General features: G+C 54.8%; 2 protein-coding genes across 3 annotated transcripts in view; one reads left to right on the forward strand and one right to left on the reverse strand.

The window, feature by feature from the left end:
• Positions 1–231: 231 nt before the first annotated feature.
• LOC121354410 (sodium/nucleoside cotransporter 1-like) lies at positions 232–9,331 on the forward strand. Its single transcript, XM_041469024.1, has 18 exons — positions 232–355; positions 934–1,056; positions 1,173–1,267; positions 1,605–1,696; positions 2,087–2,276; positions 2,596–2,737; positions 3,473–3,586; positions 3,967–4,044; positions 4,377–4,457; positions 4,788–4,868; positions 5,012–5,137; positions 6,295–6,425; positions 6,623–6,791; positions 6,965–7,162; positions 7,639–7,720; positions 8,215–8,313; positions 8,754–8,865; positions 8,959–9,331. Exons 2-18 carry the CDS (start codon positions 988–990, stop codon positions 9,080–9,082), a joined length of 1,983 nt encoding a protein of 660 aa, XP_041324958.1. The 5' UTR covers positions 232–355; positions 934–987; the 3' UTR covers positions 9,083–9,331.
• Positions 9,332–9,557: 226 nt separating this feature from the next.
• ALPK3 (alpha kinase 3) overlaps positions 9,558–15,617 on the reverse strand; it is a 32,971-nt gene continuing 26,911 nt past the window's right edge. For both annotated transcript variants that reach the window (XM_041469379.1, XM_041469378.1), the window contains 8 exons: positions 14,682–14,829; positions 13,512–13,639; positions 13,217–13,252; positions 12,825–13,099; positions 12,023–12,111; positions 11,570–11,787; positions 11,325–11,373; positions 9,558–11,156 (listed from right to left, as the gene is read on the reverse strand). In XM_041469379.1, coding sequence (XP_041325313.1) covers positions 10,835–11,156; positions 11,325–11,373; positions 11,570–11,787; positions 12,023–12,111; positions 12,825–13,099; positions 13,217–13,252; positions 13,512–13,639; positions 14,682–14,829 — 1,265 coding nt within the window. In that variant the 3' untranslated portion in view covers positions 9,558–10,834. The remainder of the gene's footprint in view (positions 11,157–11,324; positions 11,374–11,569; positions 11,788–12,022; positions 12,112–12,824; positions 13,100–13,216; positions 13,253–13,511; positions 13,640–14,681; positions 14,830–15,617) is intronic.

A 15,617-nucleotide genomic window follows, 5' to 3' on the forward strand; every position in this document is an offset into this window, starting at 1 on the left:
ATGAACCCAGGGACACACGGGGCCAGCACGCCCCAGTGGTCCCCCGTGGTGGCTCTGCCAGCCTGTGGAGCACTGGCCACTCCACCTTCAGCTGCCATGAGGTCCCATGATGAGGGGGATGTTCTCCAAAACTCCCCACCTTCACCTGTTGCATTTGGGGCTGAATCTTTCCCTTCAGTGGACACTGAGAGAAACTGGCAATGACCCTGTGATCTCCTCCTTCTCCACACAGAGCTCTGCAATTCTCCTCAAAGCAAAGACAACATCTTACTGCCTCTGTCCTCACACAGAAGTGCTTCTACAGACAATCACTGCCTTGCCTGCAACTGTCTGCTCTTCCCTCATCCTTTTCCAGGTAGGGGAACTGGGAGGGTGTCCAAATGCGATGCTCCAATGGTTCCTGCCCTGACATAACACTGGTTCTTCTGGGTTTGCTGGACCAGTTCTCCCAGTTCTCTTTTAGGACCAATCCCTGTGCAAACTACCAGTCATTCCTACCCCTCGTTCCTTCATTGTGTTAATTATCAGCATGAAAGGATCTTCTTCCTCATCTTACTTGGTTGTACCAAGACCTTTTGAGGATGAAGGATACTTTTTGAAAACTCCCTCTTGCAAAGGGGCTCACAGAGGCTGGTGGACACTGTCACCAACTTGGAGGAGGAGTACCAGCACTCCCTGCTGCATACAGTCCTCTCCTATAATTCCTTGGAAGCATGGCAGAGTAAAGACCTCTCTAGAGTTACAGGAGAACAAGGAATTCAGCCCACCAGCACCATGGCCTGAGGACCCCATAGCATGGTCCTTTGATGTGCTGGGGCAGGACCTGCTCTGAGTACTGACTGCAAGAGGTGTTCTCTCAGAGACCCAAAACTGAAAAACAGAGTGGGACATTTGAGCTTCCCAGAGGTGATCCCATTTTGCTCTCCCTGCCAGCATTAGACCCTCCCAGGGTTTCTGATATACACTGAGGCAAAGGAGCTTCTGGAGATGGAAGGAAACCAGATAACCCTGGACAGCCTTGACAAGGGCACAGATAACCCAGCTTTCAGCTTCGAGGTAAATTCCCCTTCCCTTCCCTTCCCTTCCCTTCCCTTCCCTTCCCTTCCCTTCCCTTCCCTTCCCTTCCCTTCCCTTCCCATTGGAGTACATTTCCAGTTAATGATGTTTTCCAGGGAGAGAACAGACACTATGAGGAATGTGGTGGTCGACGCAGTGAGAACCAAGAGGAGAGAAGAGAAGGGAAAGGGAGATTCTCCTCCTACTGCAGGTGGGACAGTCTGCACAGAGGTGTGAGCTCTGCCAGAGACAAACCTGGTTTGAGAGCAGAGTAGGGTGGTATTGAGGTGGGGACAGTGATGGCTCCGTGTGGCCTTGTAGGGTGGCACTGGCAGGTGTCTGTCCCCAAAGCAGGTGATGGTGAGTGCTGGGGTTTCTCACCATGGCCCACCTGTACCACCTCCTGCTGCTGGAAGTGCCCAGCAGGAGCCATGCTCATGGCCTGGCTCTGGTGGGTTGGCTGCACTTGGGTGGTTTGGCTTGGCGTGGGCTCATCTTCCATGTCCATGTCTGCGTCTCTCCTGTCTCTGGCGTGTGACTCTCCCCAGGAAGGCCCTGCAGCCAGCATCCAAGGCAAAGCATTTCTGCAAGGCTCATGCCAAGGTGTTGAGAAGAGTTGTCCTGGGGCTCCTTGGAGTAGGTGAGGACTTGCTGTCACTGAGACTCCATGTCCCCACCCCTTTGGCTGGCTGTGCCTCCAGACTCCACTGATTGAACACTGTCAAGTGTTGGAGGTTGTATCCACTCCCAGCAGCCTCACTGCCCCCTCCTCACCCCACCACTGCTGCCCAGTTCTATCTTCACCTCACTGTCCCCCTGCCCTTTCTCTACCTGCACAAAGGGTTTACTGTTCCCCTTCTGCTCCCTCCTGGGGGAGTGCTCTTAATGTCTCCTCACGCAAAGATGGGATCTTCAAGGGTGGCCAGGGAAGGACATTGGGAGGAAATGAACCTTGTGGTTGGCCCCAGTGAGTTATGAACCCGTGATCCTACAGCCCTGATGTTTCTGACTCCCAATGTGCCTTCTCCAGCCTATCTGTGCTACTTCATTGCGGCCTGTTACCTCAACTTCCAGCGAGCCCTTGCCTTGGTGGTCATAACTGCTGTGGTTGTCTTCTTTATCTGCTGGGAGGTCTTCCAGAAGCACTGTGGGGCAAAGGTTCTGCTGCTCCTCCGCCCTGTTGGGAAGTGCTTCCAAAAGTCCTGGCCGTGGCTGAAATGGTGAGTCAGGAGAAGGAAGGGCCAGATCCCTCCCAGCACCTGGGTTCCCTTCCATGGCTCTGTGTGTGCCATGCTGGCACCTCACAAATGGTGAGCATGGCCCAGCCTGGGGACCATTTAAAAACCATTGCAGAGATGTCTGTCTGCTCTGCCTCAGTAGTGATGGCTGTTCACAGCCCTCGCTTGTGGCTGAGCCCCAGGTCTCTTCACATACATGGACCTTGCAGTGGCAATTCCATCACAATCAGCTCCTGCCCTTCATGAGCTTCTCTCCCTATGGGAACATCATCTTGCTGACAGTTTGGAGTTTCCTCTGCAGGATCCTGTGGGTGGCCCTCCTGGCAGGCCTGATTGTGTGGCTGGTTTTGGACACTGGCAAAAACCCAGAGCAGCTCATCTCATTAGGTGGCTTCAGCTTTTTGGTGCTGTTCCTGTTTGCCTGCTCCAAGCACCACGGTGCGGTACGTGTTCCAGGGGTGACCTGACCATCAGTCCCCTCGCAGGAGGTGGCCACTCAGCACTGGAGAACAAATGCTTTTTTCCCCCTGGTATCCCCTTCTCTGGAGGAAGCAGAAGCCCAGCAGAGATGGGCAGAGCTGGGTGCACCCTGGGGAGCTGAACTGGCTGGGTGGATAGACCCCAAAGCCACCTCACTGCTCTTCTTCCCATTGCTCTCCTTCCCACTTCCCACGCCAGGGCTCCCCTGCATTGCCTCTGTCCTGTTTTCTGCCATGTCCCTCATAGTGGTCAGACCCAGAAACCCAGCACCAGACCCACACCTGGGCTTCAGGTGCCTTGGGAGCCTTGGTCAGAAGTGATTGAAGTCCTGGTGCCTTCCAGCCCAATCTGCTGCAATGCTTTGGGCAGTCCCTGCTCCTCCAAAGGGTTATTGAACAGACAGTTTCAGTCTAGCAGGTCTGTGCCACCAGTCATCATAAGGTCTTTGTGCTTTTATCCCAGGTCAGCCTGGCAAGTTATGTTCCAGCCAGTTCCAGAGTCTCACCAACTCATTTCTGGCTCTGTCACCAACCCACGTTTGTCAGTTTCTGTGACACTCTACCAGTCTCCCCATGATTTTCACCCCGGGGCAGTATGTGGTGTTTGTCATGTGCTGGTGTTGCAGCAGCTGGAAACAAGAGAGGGAAGCCTGTAGGCCTTGAAAACATTTCAGCTCCTGTTCTGCTTTTTGTCCCCAGGTGTCCTGGAGAGCTGTTTTCTGGGGTCTTGGTTTGGAGTTCTTACTCGGACTCTTTGTCCTCCGAACGACTCCTGGCACCCAAGCTTTCCAGTGGCTGGGAGACCAGGTCCAGGTACTGCATCTACTCATGCCATCCTGTGCCTGTGTCCTGAGATGAACAGGAAGAGCAGAGTGTGGCATGGGGAGGGGACATGCCAGGGATTGCATGCTCACAAACACTTTTGTTTGGGACTGGAGGGAAGCCAACTCTTCCCTGGTTGTCTGCAGCAGCCCGGAGCCCTCAGTGTGCTCTCCCTTCCAGGCTGTAGCAGAGCCCTGAGGCTTTGGGACAGCCCACCAGTATCCCCATCTTAGGTCTCAGAGGGTCATTCTCTGGTGTGCAGTGAAGTGAGCTGTGGGACTGGGGGCACAGCCCCTGATTAGGCAGAATGAGATACCAGGGAAGGACCTGATGGAGATCACTGTCCTACAGCGTAACTTCTTCCCTTGCAGTACTTCCTGGGCTACACCACAGCTGGCTCCAGCTTTGTCTTTGGAAACACACTCATTGAAGAAGTCTTTGCCTTCCAGGTCAGTCAAGGAATGGGGCATGGGGAGGTTTTCTTCCGGTCTGCCTCTTTGCTGGGTCCTGGAGAGCACAGAGCTAAATGCAGCCAGATGTGCTGTGGTAGAGCTCAGCCATCTCAGAGATGGATCTCCCACAGCTGTGTATCCACCTGTGGACTTCCTCAGTGCCATGGAGGATTTGCAGTGGTCCCTGTCCCTCCTGCCAGCCTGGCTGAGTGTTGTGGCACCCCAGTAGTGTGGGCTGGCAGTGCAGTAACACACCATGCCCAGCCTGGTGCCCAGAAGTGCTGGGATGTGTGTTTCAGCTCTCCTTTAACCCTGTGCCTTGCCTGCAGACCCTGCCCATCATTGTTTTCTTCAGCTGTGTGATGTCCATCCTCTACTACCTCGGTGTCATGCAGTGGCTTATTCTCAAGGTAGGGCCTCCCTTCTTGATCTGGGATGGCAGTGGAAAGAGGAAGAACCTGTTGGGTTCTATTATGATCAGCTGAGAGATGTCCTAGGAAAATTGTCATGGTACTAATTTGGGGTGATTTGTCCTGCTTGAAAGGATAGACACAACCCCTGTCTTTCTAGCATGTCCTTCTCAGCTGAAAAAACAGAACTTTAGAGCTGATGTTTCCACCTGGTCTGGGGGTGTTTCCCAGGATCACCTCCATGCAGGGGCCAAACAGTGCCTGGCTTCATGGGCATGGTGGCATGGTTCCTGGAGCCTCTGTCAACCCAGTGGCCTTGTCTTTCCCCAGATCTCCTGGCTGCTTCAAATCTCAATGGGCACCACTGCCACTGAGACTCTCAGTGTGGCAGGCAACATTTTTGTGGGACAGGTAAGGTCCTGGTCTGGCAGCAGATCCAGCTCCTCAGTGCTTGCAGCTGAGCCTGCCCTGGAGAAAGGATCTTCTCCCTCCCTATGAGACCTGTGTCCCTGTATGGCCCCATCCTGAGGACAGCAGGGTTTTCTCTTCCACAGACCGAAGCCCCGCTGCTCATCCGCCCATACCTCATGGACATGACCCTGTCAGAAATCCATGCTGTGATGACTGGTGGCTTTTCCACCATCGCAGGCAGCGTGATGGGAGCCTACATATCCTTTGGGGTGAGTGCACGAGCAGCTGGATCCACCTGCTCCCTGCCACAGGGTACTGACATGCAAGAACTGCTCTGGACTTGGGGATGAGGGAAGACCCCCAGCAGGTGCCTCATGGTCCCCTTCCATAAGCAGGATGAGAGCAGGGTGTCCAGACTCACCTTGTCCCAAAGACACCTCATCCACCCCCACCTTTGCTGGCCTGGCCAGAACCCTAGAGCCCTGCCAGGTAGAAGGCAGTGTTGTGGGACCCTTACTGTGTGTCACTGCACAGAGAGCAGAGCAAATCCCACAGAATCATGGGATAATACAGCCTGGAAAGACCCCCTGGTGGGGGGTCTCTGATCCACCCTCCTGCCAACTGAGGTTATGGCAACTGAGGGGATGTCCAGGTTGGTGGTGAACATGTTATGGATGGAAATCTCCCACATCCTCTCTGGTTTCCCCCACAATTTTTCCTTATATTTAACTGAAACTGTGCCTGTGATTCTCACCTTTTCACTGGCTATCACTGAGCAGTGTCTCCCCTCCAATCCCCTTTTAAACAGAAACAGCAATGCTCACGCCCCTTCCTCTTCTCCCAAGGGAAGAATCCCTGCTCCTCCAGCATTGCCTGGGCACTTCTGGCACCAAGCCTCCAGGGATGCCCTCTCCAGTTCATCAGTGCTCCAAACAAACCTTTCCCTTAACCTGCTGCCTGAGCTCCTGCTATTTAAACATTAATTAGTCTACTTAAATGGGGAACCAAAGGTGGAAGGTCAGAGAAATGAGACGTTGCCAGGGGAGGGGTGAGGCTGGGAGCTTGGCCCTTGTCAGCAGGTAGAAGGTAACAGTGTTATTCAAACTATTGCTCTGATACCAATAAAAAGGGACAAGGAAGCGACAAGAACCATTATGATTAAGTCAAACAGCAGGAGAGATTAACATCACCAAGGCTACAATCGCTGCAGCTCCAGCAATCGCCTCCATGCAGGAAAGCTGCCCCATGTGCACAGCTGCTTAGATGGGAAAACAGCCAATTTTCCCACCTTCAGCAAGAGGAGAGCCTTGAACTGCTCTGAGTGTCGCTGGCTGATGCCAGCCACGTGCTGGAAGGCCCTGGGGTGGCAGGTGATGGGGCGCAGCCCTGCGCAGAGGTGCCTATGCCTCTGGTGTGCACGTTGCAGATTGATGCAGCGTCACTGATCGCAGCTTCTGTGATGGCTGCGCCCTGTGCCCTCGCCATGGCCAAACTTGTCTACCCTGAAGTGGAGGAGTCCAAGTTCAAGGGCAAAGCAAGCATCCGCCTCTCCCGTGGGTGAGTGTGAGGAGAGGGGCAGTGGAGTGGGGCTGCACATGTCCGTGTGTACTGCAGGGAAGCCGTGGTGGCACTTCGGGGCACAAGTGGCCCAAGGCTGGGAGAGCCTGTGGTGTGCACACATCCATGGAGTGAGCGCTGACCTGGCACGGGGGATGCCCAGCCAGATGAGTACATTGGGGTCTTTTTCCATGCAGGGAAGAGCAGAACATCTTGGAAGCTGCTAGCAACGGGGCTGCCGCCTCCGTGGGGCTCGTGGCCAACATTGCGGCCAACCTCATCGCCTTCTTGGCCGTGCTGGAGTTCATCAACGCTGCCCTCCGCTGGTTCGGGGAGATGGTAGACATCGAGGGTCTCACTTTCCAGGTATCCCCAAGAGCTGACAGATCTGCATCCCCCACCCATCCCCACCCTTGCCCGATGCCTCAGTGGGCTGCTGAGACCCTTGCTGGGTTTTTGGCAAATGCTAGCAGTGGATGCCCAATCTGGTGGCTGCGTAGGTCAGCTCTGAGTCATTCCCTTTGGGATGCTTTTGCCAGGTGATCTGCTCCTATGTCCTCATGCCTCTGGCCTTTCTCATGGGGGCAGACTGGGCAGACTCACCGCTGGTGGCTGAGCTCCTGGGGATCAAGATCTTCCTGAACGAGTTTGTGGCGTACCAGCAGCTGGCCACATACAAGAAGAACCGTCTGATGGGCCTGGAGGAGTGGGACGGGAGCCGGAAGCAGTGGATATCTGTGAGAGGCACCTGCCTCCCTGCCAGGCACAGGGCAGGGATAGAGCCAGCTGGAATGGGGCATGGGACTTGGCTAGGCAGGCGGATGGTGGGCAGGCAGAGGATCACAGAATCATTTAGTTTGGAAAAGTCCTCTTAAGATCACTGAAGCAGGATGATGGTGCTGGGAATGGGAGGACACCTGTGTCTAGTTAGACTTGGGTGTTTGCTAATGGCTGGGTGTGGGAGGAAGGAGTCAGTGAAGCTCTTTCCCATTTATCCTGCTCCTTGATGGACAGATCATGGTGCTATAGGGCCTCTTGTCCCCCCAGCCCAGACTCTTCCAGGAAGAGCCTTCATCCTTGCTCCCAAAAATAGCTTACAGAGAAGGGGTTGGGGTGGGGGACTTCTATCATGTCTATCTGGGAGCTCCAATGTGGTGCTCAGCTGTGGTGCTCCTGGTCAGAAGTGACTATCCCCTGCTGCTGTGCCCTCCAGGAGCGAGCCGAGAGCATCACCACCTTTGCCCTCTGTGGATTCGCCAACCTCAGCTCCATTGGCATCACGCTGGGAGGCCTGTGTGAGTGTGACTGACGTCCTGAGTGCCTGGGCACTAAGGGAGTGGGGTCCTGGGTCAGGGAGCAGGAGCTCAGCTGAGGCAGGAGAAATTTGCTGTCCTCAAGCCTCCATGTTCTGTCTTTGCCACATAAGAAACAGGATTTGTGTGAGGCAACCAGGATGATTTTGCACTGAATCCATGGGCAAGAGCAACACCAAGCCTGGGTGTCACCCAGCCACAGGGGAAAGAGCAGAGTCTCCAGTGCTGGGAATGCTCAGGGCTCTAGTGGATCACCCATGGGTGCAGGGGGGGCACAGTGCTCTGCCAGGATGGACAGTGGGTGCTGGCTGGGGTCACCACATCCTCCAGACAGCAGGAGTTGGGGTGGGCAGGGCACTATGTGGCAGAGCCAGCTCAGGACTGAGGAGCTATCATGATGTTCCTATGTGTCCCCCACCCAGTGTAGAGCTGGAGCAAGGATCTGACTCACCCCCCTGTCCGTTTTGCCCCCACAGCTTCCATGGTGCCCCAGCGCAAGGGTGACTTGGCCTCCGTGGTGCTGCGGGCCCTGCTCACTGGCATGTGTGTCTCCATGCTCAATGCCTGCCTGGCAGGTAGGTCTCTGCCCACTGGCAGCAGGGCCAGAGAGATCCAGAGAGGGACAGGCACAGGGCTGAAGACCCCATAAATGCAGCATTCAGGGATGGAGGTGGCTGGCCTGTCTCCCCATGGCTCTGCCAGAGCCTTCAAACCCTGCTCTCCCCTCATGGCTCTGCCAAGGACAGCCCAAGCCCAACAGTTCTCCTGGCACTCTTCATCCTTCTCTGGGCTAGAACATTTCAAGGGCAACTTTTGGAGTATGGCAAGGAGCTCCCTGAAGTCTTGGGGGGTGAGGTGGGACTTGCACAGTCCCAGGTACAGGATTTGCAAGCAAGTATAGTCAGGGTGTGGGACTTGTGAGCAGGCACGGGGTACAGGGCTCACAGCTTGCTTGGGCTATGGAATTTGGATCCATGGTCCCTCTTAAGTCTCAACAGAAGACCTTGTCCCCCAGGTCTCCTCCACGTGCCAACAGAGGTGGGTGACTGCGCAATGTTCTTCAGCACCACCAACTTCAGCTCGACCAGCTACACCATGTACACCTGCTGTAAGCAGCTCTTTGCCAGGTGGGTGTGAAGGGCCCCAGAGCCATCTGGTCATGCCCAAGGAGCCAGATGGTAGGGCAGCAGCTTGTCCTGACCCTGTGTCTCTCCTTCCAGCTCAGTGCTCCAAAATGGGACTCTGTCCTTCAACGGATCCTGGGCTGAGGAGGCAGAGAGCATGCAGTGGCTTAAGAACTGCTGCACGTATTACAACCACACATCCTGTGCAGGGACATTCTAGAACTGGGGGAACACCAGGGCCTATAAGGCTTATCCTCAAAAGCAGAAAAAACTCCAACAGAAACCTGAGTGTCTGGTCTTCTCCACTCCAATGCTGATGGAACAGCTGCGTGCCCCTCGCAGCCTTCACCCTTAGTTGCTGGCCCTGTGGACACAAGGGAGCAACTCCCAAATAAATTATGGCAGCCCTTATGTGCTTGCCCTCAGACTCCTTCTGGCCCCTGACTATGGCTGTCCCACACAGCACAAGGTCCTCTGCTGGGGCTGCACCCCATGCCCACTGCAGACCTTGCAAGCTGAGCCCCTGACTGCTGCCAGCCTTAGGTTCTGGTCCCAGCCCCCCTCTTCTCCCCCACAGGGCATGGATGGGGTAAAGCCAGTGCTTGAAGGTGTTTCCTTTCCCCAAACACAAAGCAAAGACATCCACTGTACTTGCGTGCACCTCTCCTAGAGGGACCACAGTGCCAGGGAACAGGCCAGTCCTTCTTGCTTTATTGCACTCGAGAGCACCCAGTCCCAACGCAGCTGCGTTATGTAAATCGGTATTTTACAGTCACCCAAGGACAAAGGACCCGGAGCCCAGGGCACGCCACGCTCCCAGTCTGGCCCCTTCCCTCCACCAGGCTGCATTGAGCCACTGCTTGGGACCCCATCCTGCAGGGTGCTGGCAGCCAGCACCCTCCTGCAACACCCTGAGGAAGGGGATGCTCTGCAAGGTGATGGAGCAGACAGCTCCCGTGCCTGTCCATCGCTGCCTCGAGCCAGGGGTAGCAGGATTTGGAGTGGGTAGTGCCAGCTGCTGCTGGCGTCCAGCATGTGCCAAGCAGGGGTGATGCTGAGCACCAGATTGTGTTGTGGGGCTAGGGCATACAGGGTCTGTGTATGGCAGAGGGGCAAGGAGTAGTGATTCCTGTGGGACAGACACCCCCACATACCAAGGCAGAGCCTGGTATGGAGGGGAAGTCGCTCCTTTGCCCTGCTCCCTGGTATCCCATGTGAGGTAGAGCATCCTTACCGTAGCACCAGCCACCATCCAGAGCAGCATGGCCACCCTCAGCAGCCACCCAGCAATGGGGTGGGAGACTTCCCTGGGAAGCAGGGAGGACAGGGGTGCAAAATCCCATCCCTATGCAGCTGCTGGTACCGGTGGTAAACACCCCGCCCTGGAACCAGCCAACACCCCAGAGCCCCACACCATAGCAGAGGAGTCCTGCAGCAACTGCTGGAACCCTCTGCAGGAAAAAGGGTGTGCCAGGGCACCAGGGACTACCTAGGCACTGGTGGGGTTCTCATCCTTGACGGCACTGGCAAGGCTTGGCCCGGTTACTTTATGGGGACAGAGAGAGGGACATGAGGTGCTGGGTGTCCATGACTCCCAGTTTGCAGGGGAGCCAGGCAAGGACATTCTCCCTTGAGCCTCCAAAGCTTGAGGGAGAAGTTCTGCCCCTGCCTTAAGGAAGGCCTATGGAAAGTTGAGAGAGGAAAGCGAGTCCGAGCATGGAGAGGCACACGGCCCCACAGGCTCCAGCAGCAGCTCCTGTAGAGAGGTACTGGGGAGGTGGCCTGTGGCTCACAGCCCCCGTGGCCCCGGCCCAGCCACTCACAATTAGCACACACCACACAATGCAAGCGCTGCGGGCCGGGCAGGAGCCCCACGGAGAAGGCCACTGCCAGGGTCTCCCCTTCCCACGCTGGTCACGTGCTGGGCCCAGGCTGGGGGCCAGAGCAGGAATCTCAGCTGCAGCAGCTCTGACTACTGGGGGCAGCCAGCTCTGTTGCTCTCTCCTGATCTGGGTTTGCAGGCTGTTGAGGCCTCCCCTGTTTCTGCAGCTCTCCGGGAGCTCTTGGGGCTCACAGAAGCCTTGCGAGTGCTCTGCGGACTTGTCAGCACCTTCTTCTGGAGCTGAGGGCTGGACTGTGCAGACTTCCTGCCCAGGCAGGGACTCTTGGAGCCCTTGGGCTTGGCTGGCTCCAGCATCTTCAGGCCCAGGATGCTGCAGTAGTGATTGCACCTGTGAGCGGCCGGGAACTGCTCCAGCAGGGAGGGAAAGCAGCTCTCCTTCAGCCCCTGGTACCTGCCAACACAGCTATCCTCATCTCCTGCTCTGCACCAGGACATGTCCCACCAGAGCAGGGCGGTGAGGATGGAGCCTGACCCCAGTTACCACCATGGCCCTTGCCAGGTAAGCGGCAGAGCTGGGGACAGCCAGGGCCACCCTGCCCCAGAGCTGGAAGTCACTCACCCTTTCAGGTTGGTAGCAATCCGCACGTTGGTCAACTTCCAGCCCACTCCTGTAATTTAAGAGGACAACCAGTCTCTGTGCAGAGAAGGACAGCCACCAGTACTAAGAGCAGGTCATTGCCCTGGGTAGAGGGTTCCATGGCATGGGGTGGGAGAGAGGCAGGAGGGCAAGCATGGGGCTTTTTTTTCTTTCCCAGGCTGGAGGGTGGTGATGGGCCATGGGCAGCACACAGGAGATCCCTTTACCTTCCATGTCAGTCACGAGGATGTTTCCATTTGTCCACTGGTAAACCCAATGCTGGAAGGTGCAGCATTTGAGCACAATCTCCGAGGTGCCTCGTGCCACCAAGCTGCCATCTCTCTCAGTGACACAGTACTGCTCGCAGGGCCTGCCAAGGTCCTCCTCCATTGTGGCATAAGGGATGTTGTTGGCCGGACGATAAATCAGGTACAGAGGAATTATCCTGTGTGGGAGTTCACAGACAATGTCAGCATGGTGAGCTCTCCATCCTCTGCACACGGAGATTCACACCACGGCCTGCAACTCTGGCTTTTGCCTTCCTCCCAGTATCCCTTCCATTTGTGGGAGTAGAGTGCACTGCCTTTGGGATGCCCCAACACCCACAGGGAATCTTCCCACCATCCCCTGCAATGCTCTGCCAGGGCATCAAGCCAGTGGAGCTGCAGCACATCACTTACTCAGGCACCGCTCCAAAATCAGGGACTGCTCGTGCCTCGGCAGCAAAGATCTTGCAGTACTCACGACTGGAGTTTTGGACTTTACATTCCTGGAAGTGCCAACAGAAGAGTCAAGAACCTGTCCCATCGTGCACCACTGCCTCCCTGGGACCACTGCCAATTGTTTCTCTGTCCTGGTGGTCAAAGGGTGACGGGAAAGTCCTGAGCAGCTCCATGTTGCTCAGGTGGAAGAGCTGAAGCTAAGAATGGCAAGGACATGTCCAGCACTATGGAGGGGCGTGACAGCTAGCTTGCAAGCAAAGCTGAGTTAATAGAAGAAATAACAATTGATGATTTTCCTGTATCCATAGCAAAGAAGAAGACAATGCCATCAGCATGGAAACGGATTAGAAAAGATACATGAAAATTTTTGTAAGCCAGACTATGTGCATAAGTAGATATGTATACATGCCTTATTGTTTCTGTAAAACTTTTGCCAATTATATTGACGCTAATTGCTTTGCACCTATGAATATAGTAAGTTATTGTAATGTAGTTAATAACTTAAGATCATGCTTTGTTAAGACTATATAAGCTGGAGAACATACAGAATAAAAACATTTTTCTTCTTAGACTCTAATCATGTGTGTGTATGTCATGTCCCACCTACCAGCCCTCTGGCTAGACCACCCCAGAGCATTCCAAAAGTGGAAGGAAATAGCAAAAGTGGGCACAGAGCTGGGGACTATCTGGGGACCAACTCATACACAGGTGGGGAAGGTGGGAGGGAGAAAGGTGGAAGATGGCCCACAAGGATACCCACCTGGATGGTGATATCATAGTTCTTCTCAACAAGGCTGTTCTCATTCTTGGTCCCAAAGACGATGAAATTGTGCACTTTGATGACGCAGGTGTGGCCGGACTCAAAGACAGGCTCCAGGCCGTAAATGGCTCTGGCACGGCAGGCCTTGCGCAGGAAACCAGCACCCACCTCCATGTCCTCGCTCACCACGCGCCCGAAGAGCTTATCCCCCCAATAGCCTGCATCAGCCAAACCCTTGGCAAACACCATGGGTGTCATCTCGATCTCCTCTCCAACTGGTGGGAGGAAGAGCTGGTGAGGGGGGGACAACATGGGCACGTCCTGCTTCTGCCCCAGAGCTGCCTGCCCCACTCAGCAAGGGGCAGAGTCACAGCTCATCATGTGGCCCTTACCTTCAATCTCTTCCCGCAGGATAAATCCTGACAACACTAGAAGAGACAGAAAACAAAGAGGTGTCAAGGTCCTGACAGGATCCCCCCTTGCCCCATGCACTTGCACAACTAGGGATGGCAGGTAGGATGGTGGGAATCAACTGGCATACAGAGGCAGAAGCACCTCACAGAGGTGGTGTTACAGAATGTGCCAAGGCTCCCCCACTGCAGCCTGGCACCAAGCCTTCTCTGCAGTTGGTCAAACCACCCCATGGCACACCCAAGAAGCTGTGAAAGGCTGCTGAGGGCTCCTCACCTTCTGGGCTGAGCAGGAAATCTGTGGAGTCAGTGCCATACTCGTTGCTGATCACACACCGATAGACTCCGCAATCCTTCTGGGACGCCTGCACAACAGCCAAAGCTGCCTGGCCCTCATCACCAGCACTGGAAAAAAACATGGAGCATGGCCACATCCCCGTGTGGTGGTGGGGCCACACGGGAGCCCTGTGACAGGCACTGTGGGTGGGCAACATACTGCCCTTGGCGGGATGGAGGAAGGCTACAAACAAAGCCATCCCAAGGGCAGCCCAGCTGCTCCCCCAGCATGTCACAGCACCAGCAGTCCTGCCCTGTGGTTTGTACTAACAGAGATGCTTATCCTCCAGACAAGCCCCACAAAATCTGCCTGGGATTGGGCTACAGACTGATAAAGGTACTTGTCCCTGAGTTAGGCTGGGTCAGGGCTTCACAGAGAGAAGAGGTGGGACCCTCATCCTGAGACCACTGGCTGAGCAGGCTCTGCTCTGGTTTGCTGGAAGGCAATGGCCACTCCTGCCCATCTCCCCCAGGTCAAATATCTGCCCCACGAGACCATTTCTGCCACAGAATCACCTAATTTATCATCTATTCATTATAAAGGGAGCTCAGGGGACACCAATGGCATCAGGCAAATCCTAACTGATGTGGATGATGTTCCTACACAAATCCTCTGCCCTTGAGAACAAGCTGCTCTTCATAGTAGACCCAAAGGATACAACCAGCTGTCTGAGTATGCTCTCCCTGTGCAAGGGCAGTGCCAAGGGACAGAGAGGGCACATCCAGAGCTGCTTTTTCCCAGTGGTGGCTGAAATGAAGACCCTTCCAGCAGTGCTGGGAGACTGCCGCCCCCACATGCATTCTTTGGGGCCCCAGTTTTGCAGTTCACATCCAGCTCTTGATTTCTGTGATGGGCATAACACCTTTTCTGCCCTCCCCAAGGTTTGGGTACCCAAAGCAGACACTCCAGATGGAGCATCAATAAGATAAGTTTGGCAGCAACTCCCCATTTCGGCAATCCTTCCCTCTGTGGGCACTGATGTGATAAAGTGCACAATGTACTGTGCCATGCACTGAGCTTCCCATGCTGCCTTAGCAAGAGGAGCACCTCCACCCCAGGCAAGGCAAGGAGCAGGATGTGACAGGTGACAATGTGGAACTGACAGGTTACCTCCTTTGGGCTTCAGCTACAGGGATCTCGTCCTTGTACCACGTCAGCTTGGAATCACTCAATATATTGAAGAACTGGCACCAAAGTTTCAAGTTTCCTGATGCATCGGAAAATTGTTCTGCCCTGATCTTACGGACCACCTGTGGAGCTAAGGGTGCAAAAGGATGGGTGGTGAGACACAGAGTGCTGGCTGCAGCTCTGGGGACAGCCAGCCTATGCCCATGCTGCTGCTCAGGGCTTTGGGCATCGCGTGTATGTCAGCACGTGTAACACTGCCTCCCCAGGGAAGGTCTCAGAGCTCCACTGGGATAAAAAGATGGGATACAAGTGGTACAAATTTGTTCAACAGTGCAGCACTGCAATACTCAGTGAGGTTTGGCCAGAGGAAAGGCAGAAAACCACTATGGAATAATGGAGGAAATATTCATCTACTGAAGTAGGGATTTATCATGGTTACCCTTACTTTGCAAGATTCCTGTGAGAGTATCTCCTGGTTCCTTCAACCCCAGGATTATGCCTTTTTTAAATTCAATGCCACGATGAATCAAATTAGCACTGACAACAGACAAGGAAGAGGAGTGTGTGCCCTGTGATGCCCACTGAATCATGGAATCACAGTTGGGGTTTGAAGGGACTTTAAAGACCACCTCGTTCCAACCCTCTTGCCATGAGGAGGGACACTTTCCACTCAACCAGGTAGCTCAGGATCCCCAACCAGCACCAGTCTTGATGAGGCCCAGAAGACAAGACCAAAACCAAGGATATTCTATAACCCCTGGGGCTGGGGAAGCCCAGGCTGTAAGAGTGAGCCAGTGTCAGAACTGCTGCCTCTTGCATTCCTCATCCCTCCCTGCACTGGGATAGAAGTCTTGGGGGAGACTTTTGGCTTTCACACAGCCAAAGGCTGATGCTGAAAACCTTACAAATGTACAAACT

The sequence above is a fragment of the Pyrgilauda ruficollis genome, unplaced genomic scaffold (genome assembly GCF_017590135.1).
Source record: "Pyrgilauda ruficollis isolate IOZ18807 unplaced genomic scaffold, ASM1759013v1 scaffold23, whole genome shotgun sequence".
Taxonomy (NCBI): Eukaryota; Metazoa; Chordata; class Aves; order Passeriformes; family Passeridae; genus Pyrgilauda; species Pyrgilauda ruficollis.